The sequence below is a fragment of the Erpetoichthys calabaricus genome, chromosome 10, assembly GCF_900747795.2.
Source record: "Erpetoichthys calabaricus chromosome 10, fErpCal1.3, whole genome shotgun sequence".
In the NCBI taxonomy this organism is placed as follows: Eukaryota; Metazoa; Chordata; class Cladistia; order Polypteriformes; family Polypteridae; genus Erpetoichthys; species Erpetoichthys calabaricus.
In genome coordinates this window covers 131502470-131524685 of record NC_041403.2, presented here as the reverse complement: position 1 = coordinate 131524685, position 22216 = coordinate 131502470, and the positions used below count along the sequence as shown (strand labels likewise).

The window sequence follows — 22216 nt, the reverse complement described above, 5'->3', positions numbered from 1 at the left end:
TACAATATATGGCTAACATTCATAGATTTTGTTTTATGAAAAAGGCACTGCCACACAAAACATTTACTGATTAAATGCAGTGCTGAGAGGAATTAGTTAGTTTACTTGAGGCTCTTAATTTTTTAGTGTTGTTAATGTTTCCAGGCTAACCTATGTAAACCTGGAAAATGGCTGTTAAAAGTGGTGGTGATTAGTGTGGTGTGGAGAATTTTTATTAGTATTTTTTTTATAACTTTTATTTTTTAGTGATGCATATTTTAAAAATGTTTTATTTTTAACGTGGGATGTGTTTAACCTTTTCTTTTATTAGGCATTTTAAACAGTTCAGTTTGTTTCATATATTTAATTTTCTCTAACAGAATGCTAATTTTATTTTATACAGTATATCTTACATAATACAAAGATGTAAAGCTTTCAGTGCTCAAACAAATAAAAATAAAATGGCACTGGGGACTTCTGTTCTCATGTAAATAAAATAAATATATGAAACAAAGATTGTTACATTTCACTACCACTTGATCGTTCATTGTTAACATTTTGACCCTATTTTTTTTTTTTTCCCTTCTTCCTCCACTATAATCTGTGAAAGCCCTGCTAAATCTTGCTTCCTGGAATTCCATAAAAGGACTGCGTTAATGTTACTTTGAAGTCTATAATCATACACCACATTGAATCATTAGGAATCCCCTAAGGTTAAGTTATCGGAAACACCATTAAAGCCAATGGATGATATATAGGTTGTTATTAAAGACTTCAAGTAAGCCGAATAAAACCATGAATTTAAAACAAAAATGTGCACATACTTGTGTTGTCCATTTATGGCAGATGTAGGCTTGCTAAGTAGTGCTGGAAGGCAGAAAATGATTTATCTTACACAAATAACAGACAAAATATTCTGCTTGTGCAAAACAGGTGTAGCTGTCTGAGCTGGGCCCCCTTATCCTTCCTGTGTAGAGCAATAGTGCCAAACACAATTTCTGAAGTCTGCAGTGGTCGCTGTTCATGCTTTCTTCCAGTTTCTTAATTAGAGGCAAATTTGGCATTAAGTATAATTCTTACATATTCTTGCTGTATTTTTGTTGTCATGTGCCTTACCTAAGGCATTTAGAAAATATATACATTATTAATACACCTAAACAAATTTAGTTTCTTACTTAATTGGAAGCAAAGTTTTCAAATTGCTTTTTAGAAAGAAACCACTTCCTGATTAAAAGATGGAAGTGGAAATCACAGTGAGTCCATCTTGGAAAAAGTTTATATTTTATCATTTTCACTTGCTTTCTTTCGATAATGTACCATTCTTTTTATTAGAGTTGAAAAAATGAATACACATTTTGAATGATTACATGTACAATATTAAGACAATTAAGACAACACTGAAACTGGTGCTATTTATTTGAACTTGTTGCAGGAGTCTGTCTTGCCGTGCATTCAAGAGTTTTCCAGCAGGATGGTGCACCTCTCCACTACCATCATGATGTGAGGGTCTATTTTGAGAAAAAATTACCAAACAAATGGGTTGGGCAAAGAGGTAGCCCTCGCGTTTACCAGTCCTAATAGCACCAGACCTTAATGGGGTCATGTCAAAGATCAGGTTTCTCTCACACAATCACAACAATCGATACATTGAAAACAGTCAATGAAAGAGAATGCATCCAAATAACAAATAATACAATTTTGTGATGTTTGTTCCGCGTTATCAGCAGTGTCTGGACCAGAGCATCCAGTAGTTTGAACACTTGTTTTAACTGATTCATTTGTCTTCTTTAATTTGTATTATAAAACTTAGATGTATCTTAATAAATCTTTTATTTATAATCATTCGAATTGTTTACTTTCTTTTGGGACACCCAGTACAGTGGATGCATTTATGATAAAAGCCACTTTTTATATTTGAAAATTACTACAATCATGATTCAGAGAAGAAAAGTACTATGTATAATTTAAGAAAAATGTGTAATCCGTAGATGAAATAAAAAATCATAGATACTGAAGTTCACTGGATGAAATATAATTTTAACTTGGTTCTCGAGAAAGCATCTGAGCTTGAGTAGCCCACTCTCTGACTCACCATTTTCTTATAATACACAAAAATGTATTTCTTGTGCAGTGTATTACACAGAGGATTGTACTATTTAAATCAAACCTGAAGAACTTACCAATTATACGAAGTTAAACTAACTGAAAATAAGACATGCTAAAGCTCTTTTGTAATGAAGATTACGTACGTCCATTATGATGCAAATATTGTACAATTGTACAAAAACAGTGGCACAGTCTTTTTACTTCCAGTAAAGATTAGATTAGAGAGCCATAGATAAGATAAACTGCCTCCACCTGTACTTAGTCATTTCTGTCTATACAGACAAGTGTTTAAGACTTGCAAAAATATGAAATTGCAAAGCAAGCCTAAATAAAAAGGTAGTTATAATTTACTATTAAGATATGTTGTGTAGCTAGGAGAAGTTATTTGATCAAACACTGAAATAAATGGGCAAATTAAGTAAAGTAAATTTAATGGAGATGACATTATGTGGTATTTGTGTTTAAATATTTTGTTTTAGCCAGTAAACAAAGAAGCACTAAATTAAGATAGAAGTTAACATTAGAAATGTATTCCATTTTTTTTTAATGAGAACATTTCATTTTCAGACTACAGTAATCCCTCCTCCATCGCGGGGGTTGCGTTCCAGAGCCACCCGCGAAATAAGAAAATCCGCGAAGTAGAAACCATATGTTTATATGGTTATTTTTATATTATCATGCTTGGGTCACAGATTTGCGCAGAAACACAGGAGGTTGTAGAGAGACAGGAACGTTATTCAAACACTGCAAACAAACATTTGTCTCTTTTTCAAAAGTTTAAACTGTGCTCCATGACAAGACAGAGATGACAGTTCAGTCTCACAATTAAAAGAATGCAAACATATCTTCCTCTTCAAAGGAGCAAACAAATCAATATGTCTGTTTGGCTTTTAAGTATGCGAAGCACCGCGGCACAAAGCAGTTGAAGGCGGCAGCTCACACCCCCTCCGTCAGGAGCAGAGAGAGAGAGAGACAGATAAAAAAATCAATACGTGCCCTTCGTGCTTTTAAGTATGCGAAGCACCGTGCAGCATGTCACTTCACGAAGCAGCTGCACAGAAGGTAGCCAACGTGAAGATAATCTTTCAGCATTTTTAGACGAGCGTCCGTATCGTCTAGGTGTGTGAACAGCCCCCCTGCTCAATCCCCCTACATCAGGATCAGAAAAAGTCAGCGCAAGAGAGAGAGAGAAAAGTAAGCTAGGTAGCTTCTCAGCCATCTGCCAATAGCGTCCCTTGTATGAAATCAACTGGGCAAACCAACTGAGGAAGCATGTACCAGAAATTAAAAGACCCATTGTCCGCAGAAATCCGCGAACCAGCAAAAAATCCGCGATATATATTTAAATATGCTTACATATAAAATCCACGATAGAGTGAAGCCGCTAAAGGCGAAGCGCGATATAGCAAGGGATCACTGTATTCACAAATACTTCCCAAGCAGAAATAAAATTCTAAAGTTCAAATGTAATGTTTTGATACACTGTATCTACTTTAGAAAGAAACAAGTAAGCACCTGTAAGCACTTTAACATAGTTTTACATATCCTACAAAAATTACAACATATTAAAAAATGGAGAACACAATCTACTTGAATAACACCTCTTCTTCTATTTCTTCTTTTGTCTGCTCCCGTTAGGGATTGCCACAGCGGATCATCTTCTTGCATATTGTCCTGTCTTCTGCATCTTGCTCTGTTACACCCACAACCTGCATGTCCTCTCTCAGCACATCCATACACCTCCTCTTAGGCCTCCCTCGTTTCCTCTTGCCTGGCAGCTCTGTCATTAACATTCTTTTTCCAATATACCCAACGTCTCTCCTCTGCACATGTCCAAACCAACACAGTCTCGACCTCTCTGACTTTGTCTCCCAACCGTCCAACTTGAGCTGACCACACATGTATTCTGTCTTGTTCCTACTGACCCTCATTCCTCTCCTCTCCAGAGCATATCTCCACTTCTCCAGGGTCTCCTCAACCTGCTCCCTACTATCGCTGCAGATCACAGTGACATCAGCAAACATCATAGTCCACGGGGACTCTGGTCTAATCTTGTCTGTCAACCTGTCCATCACTATTGCAAGTAAGAAAGGGCTCAGAGCTGATCCCTGATGTAATTCCACCTCCACGTTGAATGCATCCATCACTCTTACTGCAGTTCTCACCACTGTCACACGTCCCTTGTACTTATCTGGAACTCCCGATTTCCTCATACAACTCCTCTTGAGGCACCCTGTCATATGCCTTCTCTAGGTCCACAAAGACACAATGCAACTCCTTCTGGGCTTCTCTATACTTCTCCATCAACATCCTCAGAGCAAACATTGCATCTGTGGTGCTCTTTCTTGGCATGAAACCATACTGCTGCTCACTAATCATCACCTCGCTTCTTAATCTAGCTTCCACTATTCTTTCCCGTAACTTCATGCTGTGGCTCATCAATTTTATCCCCCTGTAGTTACTACAGCTCTGCACATCCCCCTTATTCTTAAAAACCAGCACTCCTCAGGCATCCTCACACTTTCCAAGATTCCATTAAACAATCTGGTTAAAAACTCCACTGCCATCTCTCCTAAACACCTCCATGCTCCTACAGGTATATCATCTGGACCAACGGCTTTTCCATTCTTCATCCTTTTTATAGCTGACCTTACTTCCCCCTTGCTAATCCGTTGCACTTCCTGATTCACTATCTCCACATCATCCTACCTTCTCTCTCTTATTCTCTTCATTCATCAGCCTCTTAAAGTACTCCTTCCATCTGCTCAACACACCCTCCTCACTTGTGAGTACTTTCCATCGTTATCCTTTATCACCCTAACCTGCTGCACATCTTTCCCAGCTCAGTCCTTCTGTCTAGCCAATCGGTACTGGTCCTTTTCTCCCTCCTTAGTGTCTGACCTCTCATAGAACTCATCATACGCCTTTTCTTTAGCCTTTGCTTCCTCTCTCTTCGCCCTGTGCCTTATCTCCTTGTACTCTTGTCTACTTTCTGCATCTCTCTGACTATCCCACTTCTTCGCCATCCTCTTCCTCTGTGTACTCTCCTGTACTTCCCCATTCTACCACCAGGTTTCCTTTTCCTCCTTACTCTGTCCGGATGTCACGCCAAACACCCTTCTTGCTGTCACACTTACTACTTCTGCTGCAATTGCCCAGCTGTCTGGCAACCCTTCAATGCCACCAAGTGCCTATCTTACCTCCTCCCTGAACCTTGCAGTCTTCCTTTTTCAACTTCTACCATTTGATCCTTTGCTCTGCCCTCCCTCTCCTCCTCTTCTTCTTGATCTCTAACGTAATCCTACAGACCACCATCCTGTGCTGCCTAACTACATTTTCCCATGCCTCCATTTTGCTGTCTTTAATCTCCTTCAGATTGACTCTTCTGCATAGGATATAATCTACCTGTGTGCATCTTCCTCCACTTTGTACAGCACCCTATGTTCCTCCCTCTTCTTAAAATACGCATTCACCACAGCCTTGTCCATCCTTTTTGCAAAATCCACTATCCTCTGAATTTCTTTATTCCTCTCCTTGACACCATATCTACCTGCCTCCTCACCTCTTCATCTCCTCTGTACCCTTTACCAACATGTCCATTGAAATCCGCTACAATCGCCGCTTTCTGTCCCTTGGGTACACTGTCCCATCACCTCATCCAACTCACTCCAGAAATTTCTCATCCATCGAACACCCAACTTGTGGGGCATATGCACTAACAACATTCATCATCACACCTTCAGTTTCCAGCTTCATAATCACTACTCTGTCTGACACTCTTTTCACCTCCAAAACACTCTTGACATACTTCTCCTTTAGAGTAATCCCTACCCAATTTCTCCTCCCATCCACACAATGATAGAACAATTTGAATCCACCTTCGATACATCTGACCTTATTCCCCTTCCATTTAGTCTCTTGCATGCACAATATATCAACCTTCCTTCTCTCCATCATATTGGCTAACTCTTTAACCTTACCAGTCATACTGCCAACATTCAAAGTTCCTACCCTCAGTTACACTCTTTCTACCTTCCTCCTGTCCTTCTGCCTCCAGACACGTCTCCCCCCTCTTCTTCTCCTTCTTCGGCCAACAGTAGCCCAGTTTCCACCAGCACCCTGTTGGCTAACAGTACTGGTGGTGGTTGTTAACCTGGGCCTCGACCGACCGATATATGGAAATTTGTATCGCTTTCCGCATACTGATGTGGCAAAATTTTACTCCGGATGCCCTTCCTGACATAACCCTACCCATTTATCCGGGCTTGGGACCGGCACGATGAAACACAGTGGTTTGTGAATCCCCTGTAGCTGGGATACTTGAATAGCAAATGGGAATCAACATTTTTGCAGTGGTCAGTGAATCAGAAATAGAAATATACATGTTGCAGTACTATTCAAAATTCAGTCTTGAGTATTTCAAGTTCAGAGTTTATTGAAGCAGTCAGTGTTGGAAGTTCTAAACTGTCTAATTAATACCAAACAGCATTCTGATAATAAAGCGGCAAATTGATTCATAATTTCAATATTTATAGAGTCATGAAATCCACAATAAAGGTTAAGGCAAGTAAACAATAGCTATTTTAGTGCTGCCTGTAAATCATGTTACATCAATTAAATGTTAACAATCGTCTCATCTCATCATCTGAAACTCCTTCATCTGGTGAGTGTCATGGTATGTTAATTTTCATACTTCTCTTAACTAATTTAAACAGCTTTTTCCTTTTGTACTTACTTTCTTGGGCGGCACGGTGGTGCAGTGGTAGTGCTGCTGCCTCGCAGTTAGGAGACCCGGGTTCACTTCCCGGGTCCTCCCTGCGTGGAGTTTGCATGTTCTCCCCGTGTCTGCGTGGGTTTCCTCCGGGCGCTCCGGTTTCCTCCCACAGTCCAAAGACATGCAGGTTAGGTGGATTGGCGATTCTAAATTGGCCCTAGTGTGTGCTTGGTGTGTGTGTGTGTTTGTGTGTGTCCTGCGGTGGGTTGGCACCCTGCCCGGAATTGGTTCCTGCACTGTGTTGGCTGGGATTGGCTCCAGCAGACCCCCGTGACCCTGTGTTCGGATTCAGCGGGTTGGAAAATGGATGGATGGATGGACTTACTTTCTTTTATTACAAAAGCGAGTATGTGCATAAGGGTGTCCTTTATTTACAGAGACATTTCATTGCTTTAGACTCAATGATGCAAAGAAATAATCTAATCCCTGTAGCCCTAAACTTGAATTAAGCAGCTTTGGGAAAAAAAAAATTAATGAGTAGATTTTTTTTATATTTAGGCACCATATACAGTTAGTAAATCTTGAGTTAGTATTGCAGTTTTAAAAAATCACTTTGAATTGAGTTGATACTATAAATAGCTTTCAGAAATTTTAACCATTAGAGAAAGACTTTCATGTAAGTTTACTAATTATGGGTTATTTTTACACTTCCTGTTCCTTTTCTTTCACAGTGGCTTTTGACGGATAATATGTTGTCGATTTACTCAGGAATGCGTCTTAAAACAAGATCTATTTTAGCCTATCAGTGTGTAACCTGACAAAAAAGATGTATCTATGTTTGTAAATTTTTTTTTCTTTTCTATACAAGATGCAGAACAACTGGCAAGTAAATTTGTGCTATATATAAAAAATTACCACCTTTTATTCTTTATATTGAAGCTCATATTCATGTAACCTGTAGTTCAGGTCTGCCAACTAAATTACAAATCTGCACATTCTTTTGTGGAACATTTTTTGTTCATCTCTAAGATATGAAAAGTTGACTTTTTTTATGTCGGAATTAAAGTACTGAAATTAGTGATTGAGTAGTCCTGTTTAGACTAAGTACAACATTCTCCTCATAGGTAAGGCATTTGCTCTGTTCCGAATGAAAGGATAGTTCTCTGCTTTGTTTCAATTTCCATTTAGTTCAGGTGCATTTCACACTGCAAACTTTCAGGCAAACTAAATTTATCAGTAAGCATCCCATAGGCATGTTGCAGACTTCTTTCTTTGGGCAGAAACATATTTTTCTGAGAAAAAATATCATTGAGAGTAGGGATGCACCGATACCACTTTTTTGGAAAACGAGTACGAGTACTTGCATTTCAGTACTCGCCGATACCGAGTACTTAATAAAAACATGATTTAAATTTACAGGTAACAGCTTTAGTCATATAATTTAACAAAAAAAACAAGAAACTCTCGTCTATCCACTGGGAGGTTAGGCTAATTAGCGACACGGGGCTAACACTGCTTGTCCAAATATCCGTGGTGAAACTAAACGCAGAGGAGGCTTGCAGTAGGCTGTGGATATGTTTTTTCACGGAGTCGTGTAGTTTAGGCAGCTCCGTGTCAGTCATGTAGCGGCGGCTTGGGATATCATATCTGGGCTCCAGAACATGGAGGAGACGCAGGAATCCCACATTTTCTACCTCCGAGAGTGGCTGGTCACTCAATGCAATGTACTCGATAATTGCCTGTGTTATTTTCACAGCACGTGGATTGTCTCTGGACATTTTCTCTCGTCTTGCAAGAGTTTGCTGCAGCGTGGGTTGTGTTGGTTTAGAAGCGTGGGTAAACTCTTTGTACTCGTTGTCGTGTTGGGATTTTAGGTGCTTGATTAAATTACTTGTGTTAAATGCGCTACCTTTTGAGCCTCCTCTGGACAATTTCGCTGAGCACAATTTGCAGTCCGCCTTTGTTTTGTCGTCTTCATTCACTTTGAAATAGTTCCACACGGCTGACATGTCTCGCCTCACCTTGCCTTCTCCCCGCTCTGAGCTGCAGCCAGGGCCTGGGGGCGGGCACTTGGTGCCTGTGATTAACCCCTTACACGCCGCTCAAACATAGACATTTCTCAGACCATGGTATCGGTCCCCGGTATCGGGGGACTTTTAACGAGTACGAGTACTTTAGAAAATGTGGTATCGAGGCCGATGCCAGATACCCGTTTCGGTATCGGTGCATCCCTAATTGAGAGTCAACAACAGTTGTGTTTACACTTGTGTTTTTCTTAGTTATTTGGTTTACTTACCAAACACAGCTTTTTAAGGAAAACATCTATTATCAAATTACTGGAAAAATAATTAAAAAGCATGAGCATCTACTCAGGGCACCAAAAATGTCGCTTTTCAAATGGGTGAGTGGATTAAAAGAAGTCAAGCTTTGCTAAGGGCACACACTGATGTGCTTCAGTTTTATAGTAGCAGTGTGACCCCCACATAAAAGTGGGAACAGATGAGGAGGAAGAAGTGTCAGGTGAGTTTTATTTAACTGTTTGTTGTTGTGTATTTACTACCCGGTAGCCTCCATAGGAACACAACCTCAGTTTAGGTTAGCTCAGATCATGTCTACTATTTAACACCCAGTTGGGGGAGTCAATAATATTCATTTTGGAATGTTTGAATAACATTTACTATATATGTCAAAGTTAGTGTACCTACATCACAACTGAAAACCTTTCACACTGAGAGGATGCCCAGCATGCGTGCATCACTTTGGTGGTTCAGGATTTGGGGGCTTTGATTGTCTTTTTCACAGGGCAATAATGTTAGTTTCAATTCAGTATGTGCTTTGATCAATGCAATGACAAGTGAGGGGCATGTATCAGGTGTCTGATCAGGTTCTAGACTTGCTATTACTGTCAGGTAATTGTGAAAGTTGTTTTATGTGAGTTGTGTTTCATTTGTACCTATGTGCATATTTACTTTTACCTTTTTATTGTTTTTAATGCTTCATGTTAACCCTTGACTCATTTTGCTGTGAGTGAAATTCTCTAATTACCATCAGAAGATACTTAGGGTGACTACCACAGAACACACACATTCAGTTTGTGGTGCACAATATTTCCAGTAGTCAGATTGGGCCTGTGACGGATCACATTCATACCTCATGCAAGCCGCCCCAGGTTTTGATTTTTACTGCACCAAGACAACCCTTTCCAAAGGGTCTTGGTCCGGTTGTTTTGGTCCACATTTGAGTTTGATTGGTGCGTTCATATCTACAGTAGCTAAATTACTTTTTAACCAGAGTTAAGGAAAAAAAAACACACATACACACACCAAACAAACTAGGTGTGAAAAAGCCTTTAGACTTTGAAAATTAGAATTCATAGATATGTAATTTATGCTGAGTTAGATCAGTTAGAGTGCTCATTTATGATCATTTTGCCTTGGAACTGTAAATGGTTATTTTTAACAAATTGTTTAGAATGAAATAGACAATAATCCACAGTGAAAGTATAAAAAGCAAGGTATAAGCATAAACTGGAACAAATATGAGAAAAATAAATTGTAGACTGAACTTAAAAAAAAAAAAAAAAAAATATTTAATAGCTGGAGCGTCCATATTTTACTGGTCAAGTTTAACCAAAATAAAGCTATTTCTGACTACATCAGACCTCTATTGTTAATAGTAAATAAATTTTTACCCTTTCTGTCCAGGGTGTACTTACACTAAGCATGTTTGTTCTTTACCATGCCCAAGCGTGATTGCCCCCCCTCTCTACACCCCTGCTGGCCTGTGCTCACACTAAGCTTAATGTTCTATGCCCGGGCACACTTTAGTCATGACCATGTGACTTTGTGTAAAGTTAAAACAAGATCCAAACACTGTGTGACAGCATGCATGTCAAAATGATTTTACTTATTTTTTGTCTGTTTTGGAGTTGTGTAGGGCAGGATAATGCTCTACCCTCTTACAGATTTATTGAGTGTGCAGCACAGCGTTTACCGATCACACTGTTCCAGAATGCTACTGAACCATGCCTGGGCCCACCGCTTCCAAGCAGGCCTGGGCACATAGCGATCACACTTGTCAAATCAACTAGATTTTGCAGGGTTACAGTACATGTGGACAAACGTGCTTAGGCACGGAACAAATTACCATTGTGAGTACACCCTATATCAGCATTAAGGTCAAAGAAATAATGATTCTAGTAATATAGAGTTCCAAACTAAACATCAGCAAAAATGTTTTGTGCTTAACCATGTAATCAAATTCACATCATGGTCATCAAACATCTAAAGAGATGGAATGGGAAAATGTGAGCTTTTCTATCATGTGTGGGGAAAAAAAAAACCATTATTCTTTTTATATATTTATGAAAACAAATTTCCTATTTGCTGTTTTCAATAATAGGCCAGCTTAAATCTGTTAATAAAAGAGAAATATTTTGTCAACTGTCACTGTGAAACATTCTTAATACTAATGGAGTATTGTATTGTATGCTGTACAGGTGTCAATAAGCTTCAACTTGCAGTAGTTTACTCTGTACTATACAGTTCTTGGCTTTCCTTTAACCATTCCTATTAAACAGGCATTATCTAAAGTCATTTGGGGCATTACTGCAGATCGTTCCCGTGCATTAAATCTGTAACCCACTGTTGTATATAACTTTTTTTTAGCAATTAGCTAGTTGTCTTATTAGTAGCAGTTGATAGATATGTTTTGAATAAGGCCAGGTTAAGACTAACATAAGCCCCAGGGGTATAATTCTTTGGCGTTTCCCTTCACATCTTGTGGTCTTTATATAGCAACCAAGCACACTGGAGCTGCCTTTTCACCACAATATTAAATGTATCTATAGTAGGAATATAGATATATATATATATATATATATATATATATATATATATATATATATATATATATATATATATGAATGGAAGAGAAGGTCTGTGATACGGTTTGCATATTTGCCGTTGGAGATCCACGAAGGGAGAAAAAACGAATCACGTATCATAAAATAGTTTTATTCCTGAGCTTTCAACCCCTATCAGGGGTCTTCATCAGAGGATAATGCTTAGACTTACAAGAATCAAAGGCAATATATAGCAACACATTCAGTGGGGTTGGAGGTGACTACATCAGTATGATCAAGGGGGGGGGTTGTATAGTTTAATTATTGTGTACATGTCCTTCTTAAGTTGGCATATGCTGGATTTATGTCCAAGTGTCTGTTGATGGCGTTTTTTAATCTAATAGCCAAGACTCGGCCAACTCTCTGGCACTTTTAGTACTGGCCTTAAATTTTACTTTTACGTTGTCCCAGTTGAATGTGTGTCCTGTCGATTTGGTATGTGCATATATCAAAGATAGTGCGTCCTTTCTTCTGACGGCGTTGCGATGTTCCTGTACACGTGTTGAGATTCTGATTTTAATTGTTTGTAAGAGTTGTTCATTATTATATGTCTGTTTGCGGAGAGAGTGTCAACTTTGTCAAGAGGTTTACTTACCTTGGCAGTGACATTCATGTCTCTGGTGACTCTTCCTGTGAAGTCAATAGACTGATTGGGAGAGCATGGAGAGTCATGAGGTCACTGGAAAGGAGTGTGTGACTTTGTGTCGAATGAGCAGTTGCTCATGGAGTCCTGAATGAGGCACATTACCTGCATTGTGAGGGAGCGTCAGTTATGGCACTACGGCCATGTGGCCTGTTTCCCCAAGGGTGATCCAGCTTGTAGGATCCTCATTGTTGGGGACCCGAATGGCTGGACCAGGCCAACGGGTCGCCCACGTAACACCTGGCTTTGGCAGATAGAGGGTCATTTCCAGAGGGTGGGACTGGACCGTGTGTCTGCCTGGGGGGTTGCCAACTGGGATCCCGAGTTGTTTCGTCATGTGGTGGGTGCGGCAACGCACTGTATCAGTGCATGCTCCCCGACTTGACTTGACTTGTTCATTATTACAATTTTTGTATTCTTATTTCATGAGAGATGCAATGTTATGTGTTTTTTTTCCTTTGGCCACATATTGCTCCTTTCAGTGTTTTCATTGGGCTTAGTTTAATTACCTGTTCTTGGTAAATTATCTGTCTCTTCGAGGGAAGATAACAGAATATTTTCTAGGCAGTCTTTAAATATTGGTGACCAATACCTCAAGTGACAGTGATTGGAACATGGTTATTCTCTAGCATTTCTCATCTAGTCTGTTTGTGCTCCTGGTGCTATTGCTCATTTGTGCTAAAATTTTTGGCTCATTTGTCTTACAATATGTTTTGAGCCATTTAACTGACACACACCCACCTCAAAGCTCCAAAAAAGTTTAAGGTGACCTTTATGCTCCTGTGTTTACTTCTGTCCTTTGTATTCATAAACTGTTACCTGCTTAACTGGTACTTTATCATGGGGGCTCAAGAAGATGAAAACCTGCCATGTAATGGTTCACCTTTATGTATTCTGAAAATGTGGTTTCAGGGAGTTTCCTTTTATCACAACATTTGTTTCACAAACAAAATGCATTGTTTTCCAGTGGGGATCATTCAGTTAATTTACCGTATAATACAGTATGAATTGTATGCATAACACTATAGTAATTTTGAATAGGAAATAGGAAACATATTTTTCATGTTTTTTTAATAGACAGTTGCTTTGGTTGTATGCAGGACATCTTTATTATAGATTAGGCATTTATGAAATTATATTCTTAAATTATGCAAAAACCATTCATATTAAAAACATCCCTGGTCAATTCTGTAGCTGAATGAGGTGGCCTTCAGCACTTGACAGAAAAAGTGTGTTCTGTAAACTGAGAAAAAGGAGACTACCTGTGTTAGCTACTCCAATTACAAGATTTATTTATTTATTTTTTAGAGAAAAACTGTTGGTTGTTTAAATTAGTGAATTTCTCGAATGAATAGTATTTCACTACATGTAATAGATAGATAGATTAATAGATACTTTATTAATCGCAAGGGGAAATTCACATACTCCAGCAGCAGCATACTATACAAAAAACAACATTAAAGAATAATAAAAATGCAGGTAAAAACAGACAATAACTTTGAATAATGTTAACGTTTACCAACCCGGGTGGAATTGAAGAGTTGCATAGTTTGGGGGAGGAATGATCTCAGTCTGTCAGTGGAGCAGGACAGTGACAGCAGTCTGTCGCTGAAGCTGCTCCTCTGTCTGGAGATGACACTGTTTAGTGGATGCAGTGGATTCTCCATCATTGACAGGAGCCTGCTGAGCGCCCGTTGCTCCGCCACAGATGTCAAACTGTCCAGCTCCAAGCCTACAATAGAGCTTGCCTTCCTCATCAGTTTGTCCAGGCTTGAGGCGTCCTTCTTCTTAATGCTGCCTCCACCGGCACACCACCGCGTAGAAGAGGGCACTTGCCACAACTGCAACTTGCCACATCTTATTGCAGATGTTGAAAGACGCCAGTCTTCTAAGGAAGTATAGTCGGCTCTGTCCTCTCTTGCACAGTGAATCAGTATTGGCAGTCCAGTCCAATTTATCATCCAGCTGCACTCCCAGGTATTTATAGGTCTGCACCCTCTGCACACAGTCACCTCTGACGATCACGGGGTCCATGAGAGGTCTGGGCCTCCTAAAATCCACCACCAGCTCCTTGGTTTTGCTGGTGTTCAAGTGTAGGTGGTTTGAGTCGCACCATTTAACAAAGTCCTTGATGAGGTTCCTATACTACTCCTCCTGCCCACTCCTGATGCAGCCCATGATAGCAGTGTCATCAGCGAACTTTTGCACATGGCAGGACTCCGAGTTGTATTGGAATAACAAAAATAATACAATAATGCAGAAGAGGTTGTGGTAGTCAGTACCTGTGTTAATGTTACTGAAGAGAGAGACAGACATACATACAGACAGACCAACCAACCTACCTTTTAATTTATTTACAAATCCTACATTTTAATTCCCTCCCCCTTTAGCATTTTTTGTTTGAAAGATTAAATGCACTAAGCTAAAAATCTTAAATTAAAAACATCCAAATTATTTGGAAAATTATTCAGCTCAGTAGTTACACACTGCGTTTTGAGCATTTCTTCAGTTCGTTCATGACAGTGTTAACATTTATCAAGCATTGTAATTATTGCTGCTTCTTTTTTTATCACTGTCTTAGTATTACGTCATTTATGGCATTATAAAATGATTTTTAAGGAAAGAATCAGTGTTTCTCAATTGCATTAACATATTCATATTTAAATCAAGTAAAGGGAAAAAGTAGCTACCTAGAGCAGGGTCCCATTGCAATGTATGTAATGTGGATGAGAACTCTTGGCTATAACTGAGATAATATCAGTATGGATTATAAAATAATTTATGTATGTATAAGGGAATTCTTGGTTACATTGAATTTTTGAGATTTAAAAAAATGAAAATTGTACAGAAATCTATAAGAGAATGATTTTTAATATCAAGGTATTTGAGCTAAATTGGTAAATTTCTTTTTTTGTTTGTGAAATTCTTTTATTGTAATATTTTATATTTTGTGTTTCTCATTATACAATTGCTTAAAAAACAAATTTAAAAAGTACCTCATTGTCGATTTTATTATATTTGAAATCTTGTCTCTTTTATCCATCACATGCAAGTTATTTATTTATTTATTTTTTATTTTATTATACTTTATTAATCCCAAAGGAAATTACTTGGTTTTTTTTTTTTAGCATACCCCTTGGGGTCAGAGCGCAGGGTCAGCCATTGTATAGCACCCCTGGATCAATTGAAGGTTAAGGGCCTTGCTCAAGGGCCCAGCAGAGTAGCATCTCTTTTGGCAGTGACGGGGATTCGAACCGGCAACCTTTGGGATACCAGCGCAGATCCTTAGCCCCAGAGCCACCACTCTTAAAAAAAAAAAAAAAAAAAAAAGTTTTCATTTTTAAACAGAAAATGAGTATACCTATTGTAGGAATTGATTATTATAGCTTGCAAATCTTGTCTAGTAATGACAGAGAAAACATGAATGTACAGTATTTATTTAGTCTTAATTTGCAGTTCACTGTTTTTAATGAACTGGAGAATTAAATGATACAGACAGTGAAATAGAGGATGTTCTAAACTTGCATTTTTCTGAGGTCTTCACAAATGATGAAGTGGGTAACCTCCCAGCAGTAAACTGGGACTACTAAGGAGGTACTGAAGGATATTGTAGAGGGAGAAGTCATGCTCAGATTAAATTGGCTGAAATCAAACAAATCACCAGGACCAGACAATATTTACCCTCAAGTTCTTAAGGAGGTTAACAAGTACATATATAATCCCTTGATGCATATTTTTAGGAAGTCACTGTGTACTGGGGAGATTCCAAAGGACAAGAAAATGGCAAATATTATCCCGTTAGATAAGCACCACAGGAAAATTAATGGAAGGAATTATTAAGGATAAGATTGAGCAGCACATGGCAAGTACAGGAGTTTTTCTGAACAGTCAGCATACGTTGAGAAGAGGGAGTATGTTTTACTAACATTCTGGAATTCTGTGAGTAAGCAACAAAAGGATAAGATCAAAATGGAGCATATGATATTTATCTTGACTTTCATAAAGCATTTGATAAGGCGCCACATAATAGATTGGGCATCAAAGTAAAAGAACTTGGAGTTCAGGGTGATGTTTTTAGATGGGTGCAGAATTGGCTCAGACACAGGAAGCAGAGGGTTGTGGTGCTAGGAACCTCATCAGAACTGGCCGATGTTAAGAGTGGTGTTCCACAGGGGTCAGTGCTAGGGCCGGTACCTTTTTTAATATATATAAATGATATAGGTAGGAATATAAGTAACAAGCTGGTTAAGTTTGCAGATAATACCAAAATAGGTGGATTGGCAGATAATATGGAATCCATTAAATCATTACAAAAGAACTTGAACCTCATACAGGCCTGGGCAGATTTGTGGCAGATGAAATTTAATGTCAGTAAATGCAAAGTATTATACACAGGAAGAAAAATTTTTAGGTTTGAATACACAATGGGAAGTCTGAAAATCGAGAGTACACCTTATGATAAAGATTTAGGAGTTGTAGTAGACTCTATGCAATAAACTTCCTGACAGTATTCAGAAGCCAGTAAGAAAGCAAACAGAATGTTAGGTTATATAGCACGATGTATGGAGTACAAGTCCAAGGAGGTTATGCTGGAAGGTTTATAATGCACTGGTGAGGCATCATCTGGAATACTGTTTTGGTCTCTAGGCTAGAAGAGTGACTAGGCTGATTCCAGGGCTAAAGGTGATGAATTCTGAAGAAAGGTTAAAAGAGATGAGCCTTTTCAGTTTAAGCAAAAGAAGATTAAGAGGTGACATGATTGAAGTGTTTAAAATTATGAAGGGAATTAGTCCAGTGGATCGAGACTGTTACTTTACAATGAGTTCATCACAAACTCTGGGACACAGTTGGAAACTTGTTAAGGGTAAATTTCACACAAACATTAGGAAGTTTTTCTTTACACAGAGAACCATAGACTCTTGGAATAAGCTACCAAGTAGCGTGGTAGACTGCAAGACTTTGGGAACTTTCAAAACTAGACTTGATGTTTTTTTTAGAATTACCGTAAGTGGATAGGACTGACAAGCTTTGTTAGGCAGAATGGCCTGTTTTCATCTAGATTTTTCTAATGTTCTTAAAAAAAAAAAAAAACCCCACCAGAGCAATGACTAATACACAGTTCTTATTTTTAATAGAAGTGATATATGACACTCTTGTCTGTGTTTGAGGTTTTTGTTATAAGCAGCTAGCATCTGTTTAGTATGTTGGCCAAATACTGAAAGATATATAGTTTAAATGCATTTTACATTGTGTTTGTATTAATTTTGACTTGGGCAATGATAAGAGATTAATCTATGTATTAATTTCAAGCAGATTTAATTCTTTTGTGCTGTATACTGTTTTGCCTGAATAAAAACAATAGATAAATTACAACTAGTGCAAAATACAGAAGCAAGAATTCTAAAACTTAAAAAAGACATCATATTATACAGTATATCCCTTTAGCTGAGTAAACTGCACTGGTTACTTGCTGCCATTAGAAAGGACTACAGATGGTTCCTCTCATCTTCTAAGCTTTAGATGGATTGCCACCCAAGTACCCAGCAAAAAGTGTATCAAATTATTTCCCAGCTAGTGTGCTCTTAGATCCTCTGTGCTAGTCTACTGAATGTTCTAAAGCTTAACCACAGGATGACTGGATCCGCAGCCTTTTTCTGATGTATGCCCAACCCGTGGAGCAGTATTCCTATAAATAGTAGAGAGGCTTGATCTGTGGATGTTTTTAAGTGGCAACGCAAAATATTTTTTTTTTGTTCTTAATTTCCGTGATTTATTTGCTATTTGTATTGTTTTTGTATTTTTTTAATTTACTATTGTTGTTAAATTTTTGCAGTAAACACTGAGCTTCAAAATTATATGTAAGGTGCTATATAAATAACATTTATTTTTTTAATTATTTTTTTTATTACATTTTCGATGTAGATGCAGAGTGTATGACCTCTAGAAGACTTCATGTCTTTAATGAGATAGTTTTCATGAGTAAATGTCACTTTAGTGTGTCTGAAGTGGATCAAAGCCTTTTATCACAAACCTTTAGATCTTGAAAATTTATGAGTAGCCACTCTCTTTTCTTTTTAACTAAGTGCTAAGAATCATATGTGTTGTTTGGATTTGGACAACATCAAAATGTAGCTCTGAAAAAGTGCCACTGAGTGTATTAAGAGTTTGCCATGTGTTCCTTTTCACCTTTTATCTTGGAAAGGTAAGTAATATCCATATGCTTTCATCAGAAATGAATATTATGTATGCTAATGTGTAAGTTGTTTTACATGGACTAAGGCAACACTGAAAATATCCAAAATGTTATCATAATCCTAATGTCTGTTGGAAATATATAAATGTATGCTGCCTTTTCCCAAATAAAGAATAGAATTGCCACAAAGGAGTGATGACATGAATTTATTCAGGAATGTTGATTCTTTCACTTTATTTTAAGCTGGTACTTGGAGTTTAGTAATGTTGTTGACTCATGCAAGGCCATGATAAATGAAACTACAGATTCTGGTGTAATTGAAATATACATTCATTAGACTCATTTTCTTGAAGGGTATTACTTAATATGGTGGTCTTCATATTTAAAATGTTCTGTCACTTTAGGGCTAATCTAGTTTACATGTAAATATATATTGTAAATCACTTTGAATTTGTTTATAACTGTTGAAAATGAGAAGTAACTTCTTAAAAATGCAGTTCTTAAAAGTTACAGTAACTTAAACATAATGTATATTTATTCAAGATGAAAGCATCTGCAGTTACATTATAAATATTGAAATATTGAGACATTTAAATTTCTTTTGCAGGGACACTCACTCAGAATGAGATGGTTTTCAGACGTCTTCATTTGGGAACGGTAGCTTATGGAATGGATTCCATGGATGAAGTGCAAAGCCACGTTTTTAGTGCCTACACACAGGTGAGGGACACAGATGGCCACAGTGTTCTTGCAAAATTGTTCTCCTTAAGAAAGCAAAAATAGATATGCCTAAATATTAAATCAAAATTTCACCATTAAGGAATAACTAACAAAGTAAGCCATGCAAGAAGCATGGTTTCAACTTCTCAAGCCACTGTTGCAAAACCAATTATCCTTAATTAAATTTCTAGCATGTGCCATTTGACCTGGAAGAACAACTTTTGTCCTTTTGACCTCAGAGGTTAGCGAAGCAGGAAACAGGATTACTGTGATTACTGTGCACCCTGGTTCTGACTTATCTAATTTAGTAATTACGTAATTAACCTAAGAACAGTTCTATATATAGCTTGTTTTTTTTCTTTTTGCATGAATGTATGTCCATTTGGATATCTGCTTTGTTAATCATCTTCATGCGTCTGTTTTTGTTTGTCATGCACGTTATACAGATGGCTGTGTTGTCAAAGACATCTGCATTAAGTTGTATTAATAAATAAGTAGATGTTTTCATTACAAGCCTGCCTTATTTACTTAATTACTCTGATTGCAACTGTACCAAAAAGTATAAAATCTGAAAACGTGCATTGGTTATATCAACCTTCTACATTATTAAGTAATTCAGAATGGTGGTTTTCTTTTCTATAATTTTGCCATAATTACAGTATTTATTATCTTGTAATAGGTTGGTATTAGTTTGATATTCTAGATACAGCAGAGGTATAGCAACTTTGTTCAAGTATAAATCTTCCACCAGACAAATGTAAAATCATATGTAAATAATACAAAGAAGAATGTGTAGTGTATATACAGTATATATGTAAACAACTATAAAACACATCATTTTATCAAAACAATCCATGAAAGTCCAGATCATTGGTATTGTCTTAATGTTTATTTATATGTACATATGTGTGTGTATGTATATGCAGTATGTATGTGTGTGTGTGTGTGTGTGTGTAATGTAATATATATATATATATATATGGATTTTTGTTTATAATTGGCCGAGCTTTCAAAGTAGCAACTTCCTTTTAATATGACATGCTTTATGGAAACAGTAGTATTTCAGCAGTGACGTTAAGTTTATTGCATTAACAGAAAATATGCAATATGCATCATAACAAAATCAGACAGGTGCATAAATTTGAGCACCCTAACAGAAATATTACATCAATACTTAGTTGAGCCTCCTTTTGCAAATATAACAGGCTCTAGGCGCCTCCTATAGCCTTTGATGAGTATCTGGATTCTGGATGGAGGTATTTTTGACCATTCTTCCATACAAAATCTCTCCAGTTCAGTTAAATTTGAGGGCAGCCGAGCATGGACAGCCTGCTTCAAATCATCCCATAGATTTTCGATGATATTCAAGTCAGGGGACTGTGACGGCCATTCCAGAACATTGTACTTCTCCCTCTGTATGAATGCCTTTGTATATTTCAAACTGTGTTTTGGGTCATTGTCTTGTTGAAATATCCAACCCCTGCATAACTTCAATTTTATGACTGATGCTTGAACATTATCCTGAAGAATTTGTTGATATTGGGTTGGATTCATCCGAACCTCGACTTTAACAAGGGCCCCAGTCCCTGAACTAGCCACACCGCCCCACAACATGATGGAACCTCCACCAGATTTGACAGTAGGTAGCAGGTGTTTTTCTTGGAATGCAGTGTTGTTCTTCCGCTATGCAAATCGCTTTTTGTTATGACCATATAACTACATTTTTGTCTCATCAGTCCAAAGTACTTTGTTCCAAAATGAATGTGGCTTGTCTAAATGAGCATTTGCATACAATAAGTGACTGTGTGGCATGAGTGCAGAAAGGGCTTCTTTCTCATCACCCTGCCATACAGATGTTCTTTGTGCAAATTGCACTGAATTGTAGAACGATGCACAGATACACCATCTGCAGCAAGATGTTCTTCCAGGTCTTTGGAGGTGATCTGTGGGTTGTCTGTAACCATTCTCACAATCCTGCACGTATGCCGCTCCTGTATTTTTCTTGGCCTACCAGACCTGGGTTTAACAGTAACTGTGCCTGTGGTCTTCCATTTCCTGATTACATTCCTTACAGTTGAAACTGACAGTTTAAACCTCTGAGATAGCTTTTTGTAGCCTTCCCCTAAACCATGAGACTGAACAATCTTTGTTTTCAGATCTTTTGAGAGTTGCTTTGAGGATCCTATGCTGTCACTCGTCAGAGGAGAGTCAAAGGGAAGCACAACTTGCAATTGGCCACTGTAAATACCTTTTCTCATGATTGGACACATCTGTCTAAGAAGTTTAAGGCTTAACAAGCTAATCTAACCAATTTGGTGTTGCAAGTAATCAGTATTGAGCAGTTACATGCATTCAAATCATCAAAATTACAAGGGTACCCAAATTTTTGCACAGCCAGTTTTTCACATTTGATTTAATTTCATACAACTAAAAACTGCTTAACTAAAAATCTTTGTTCGGAAAACACCCCAGTACTCAGATGTTCCTAGGAAATGAAAGACATACCACTGTTATCTTTTTTTGCTGAAAGTAGAATAAATTATTATGCAGGCTGAAAGGGGTTCCCAAACTTTTTCATATGACTGTGTTTGTGTGTGTGAATATAAATTGTAAAAGGCGCTATATAGCGCCTGACCCGGCACAGACTGAGACAGAGGCACGTACTTAAATAAAACACACTTTACTTCTTCTTCAGCCGTGCGGCACGCCTTCCCCATGTCCCACAGGCCCAACACAGTCCCAAATACACTCACAATTACTCTCGCTTCTCCCTTTTTCCACCACTCCTCCTCAGGCTTAGTCCTCCTCCTCCCGACTCTGGCTCTCTCGAGTGGCGGTGGCTGGCCTTTTTATACCCCACCCGGAAGTAGTCCAGGTGCTTGGTCACCTGGGCCTAATTGCATTTCCGGGTGGGGCTGAGGAATTGACCAGCCAGGCTGGAAAGTCCATGCAGCTCCC

At 38.1% G+C, this 22216-nt stretch overlaps 1 protein-coding gene across 2 annotated transcripts in view; it reads left to right on the top strand.

Annotated features, from left to right (window-relative positions):
• The window catches only part of LOC114658438 (probable phospholipid-transporting ATPase IIA), a 351266-nt gene that overhangs the window by 139733 nt on the left and 189317 nt on the right, over positions 1–22216 (top strand). For both annotated transcript variants that reach the window (XM_051932991.1, XM_051932992.1), the window contains exon 13: positions 19146–19258. In XM_051932991.1, the coding sequence (XP_051788951.1) occupies positions 19146–19258 (113 nt within the window). The remainder of the gene's footprint in view (positions 1–19145; positions 19259–22216) is intronic.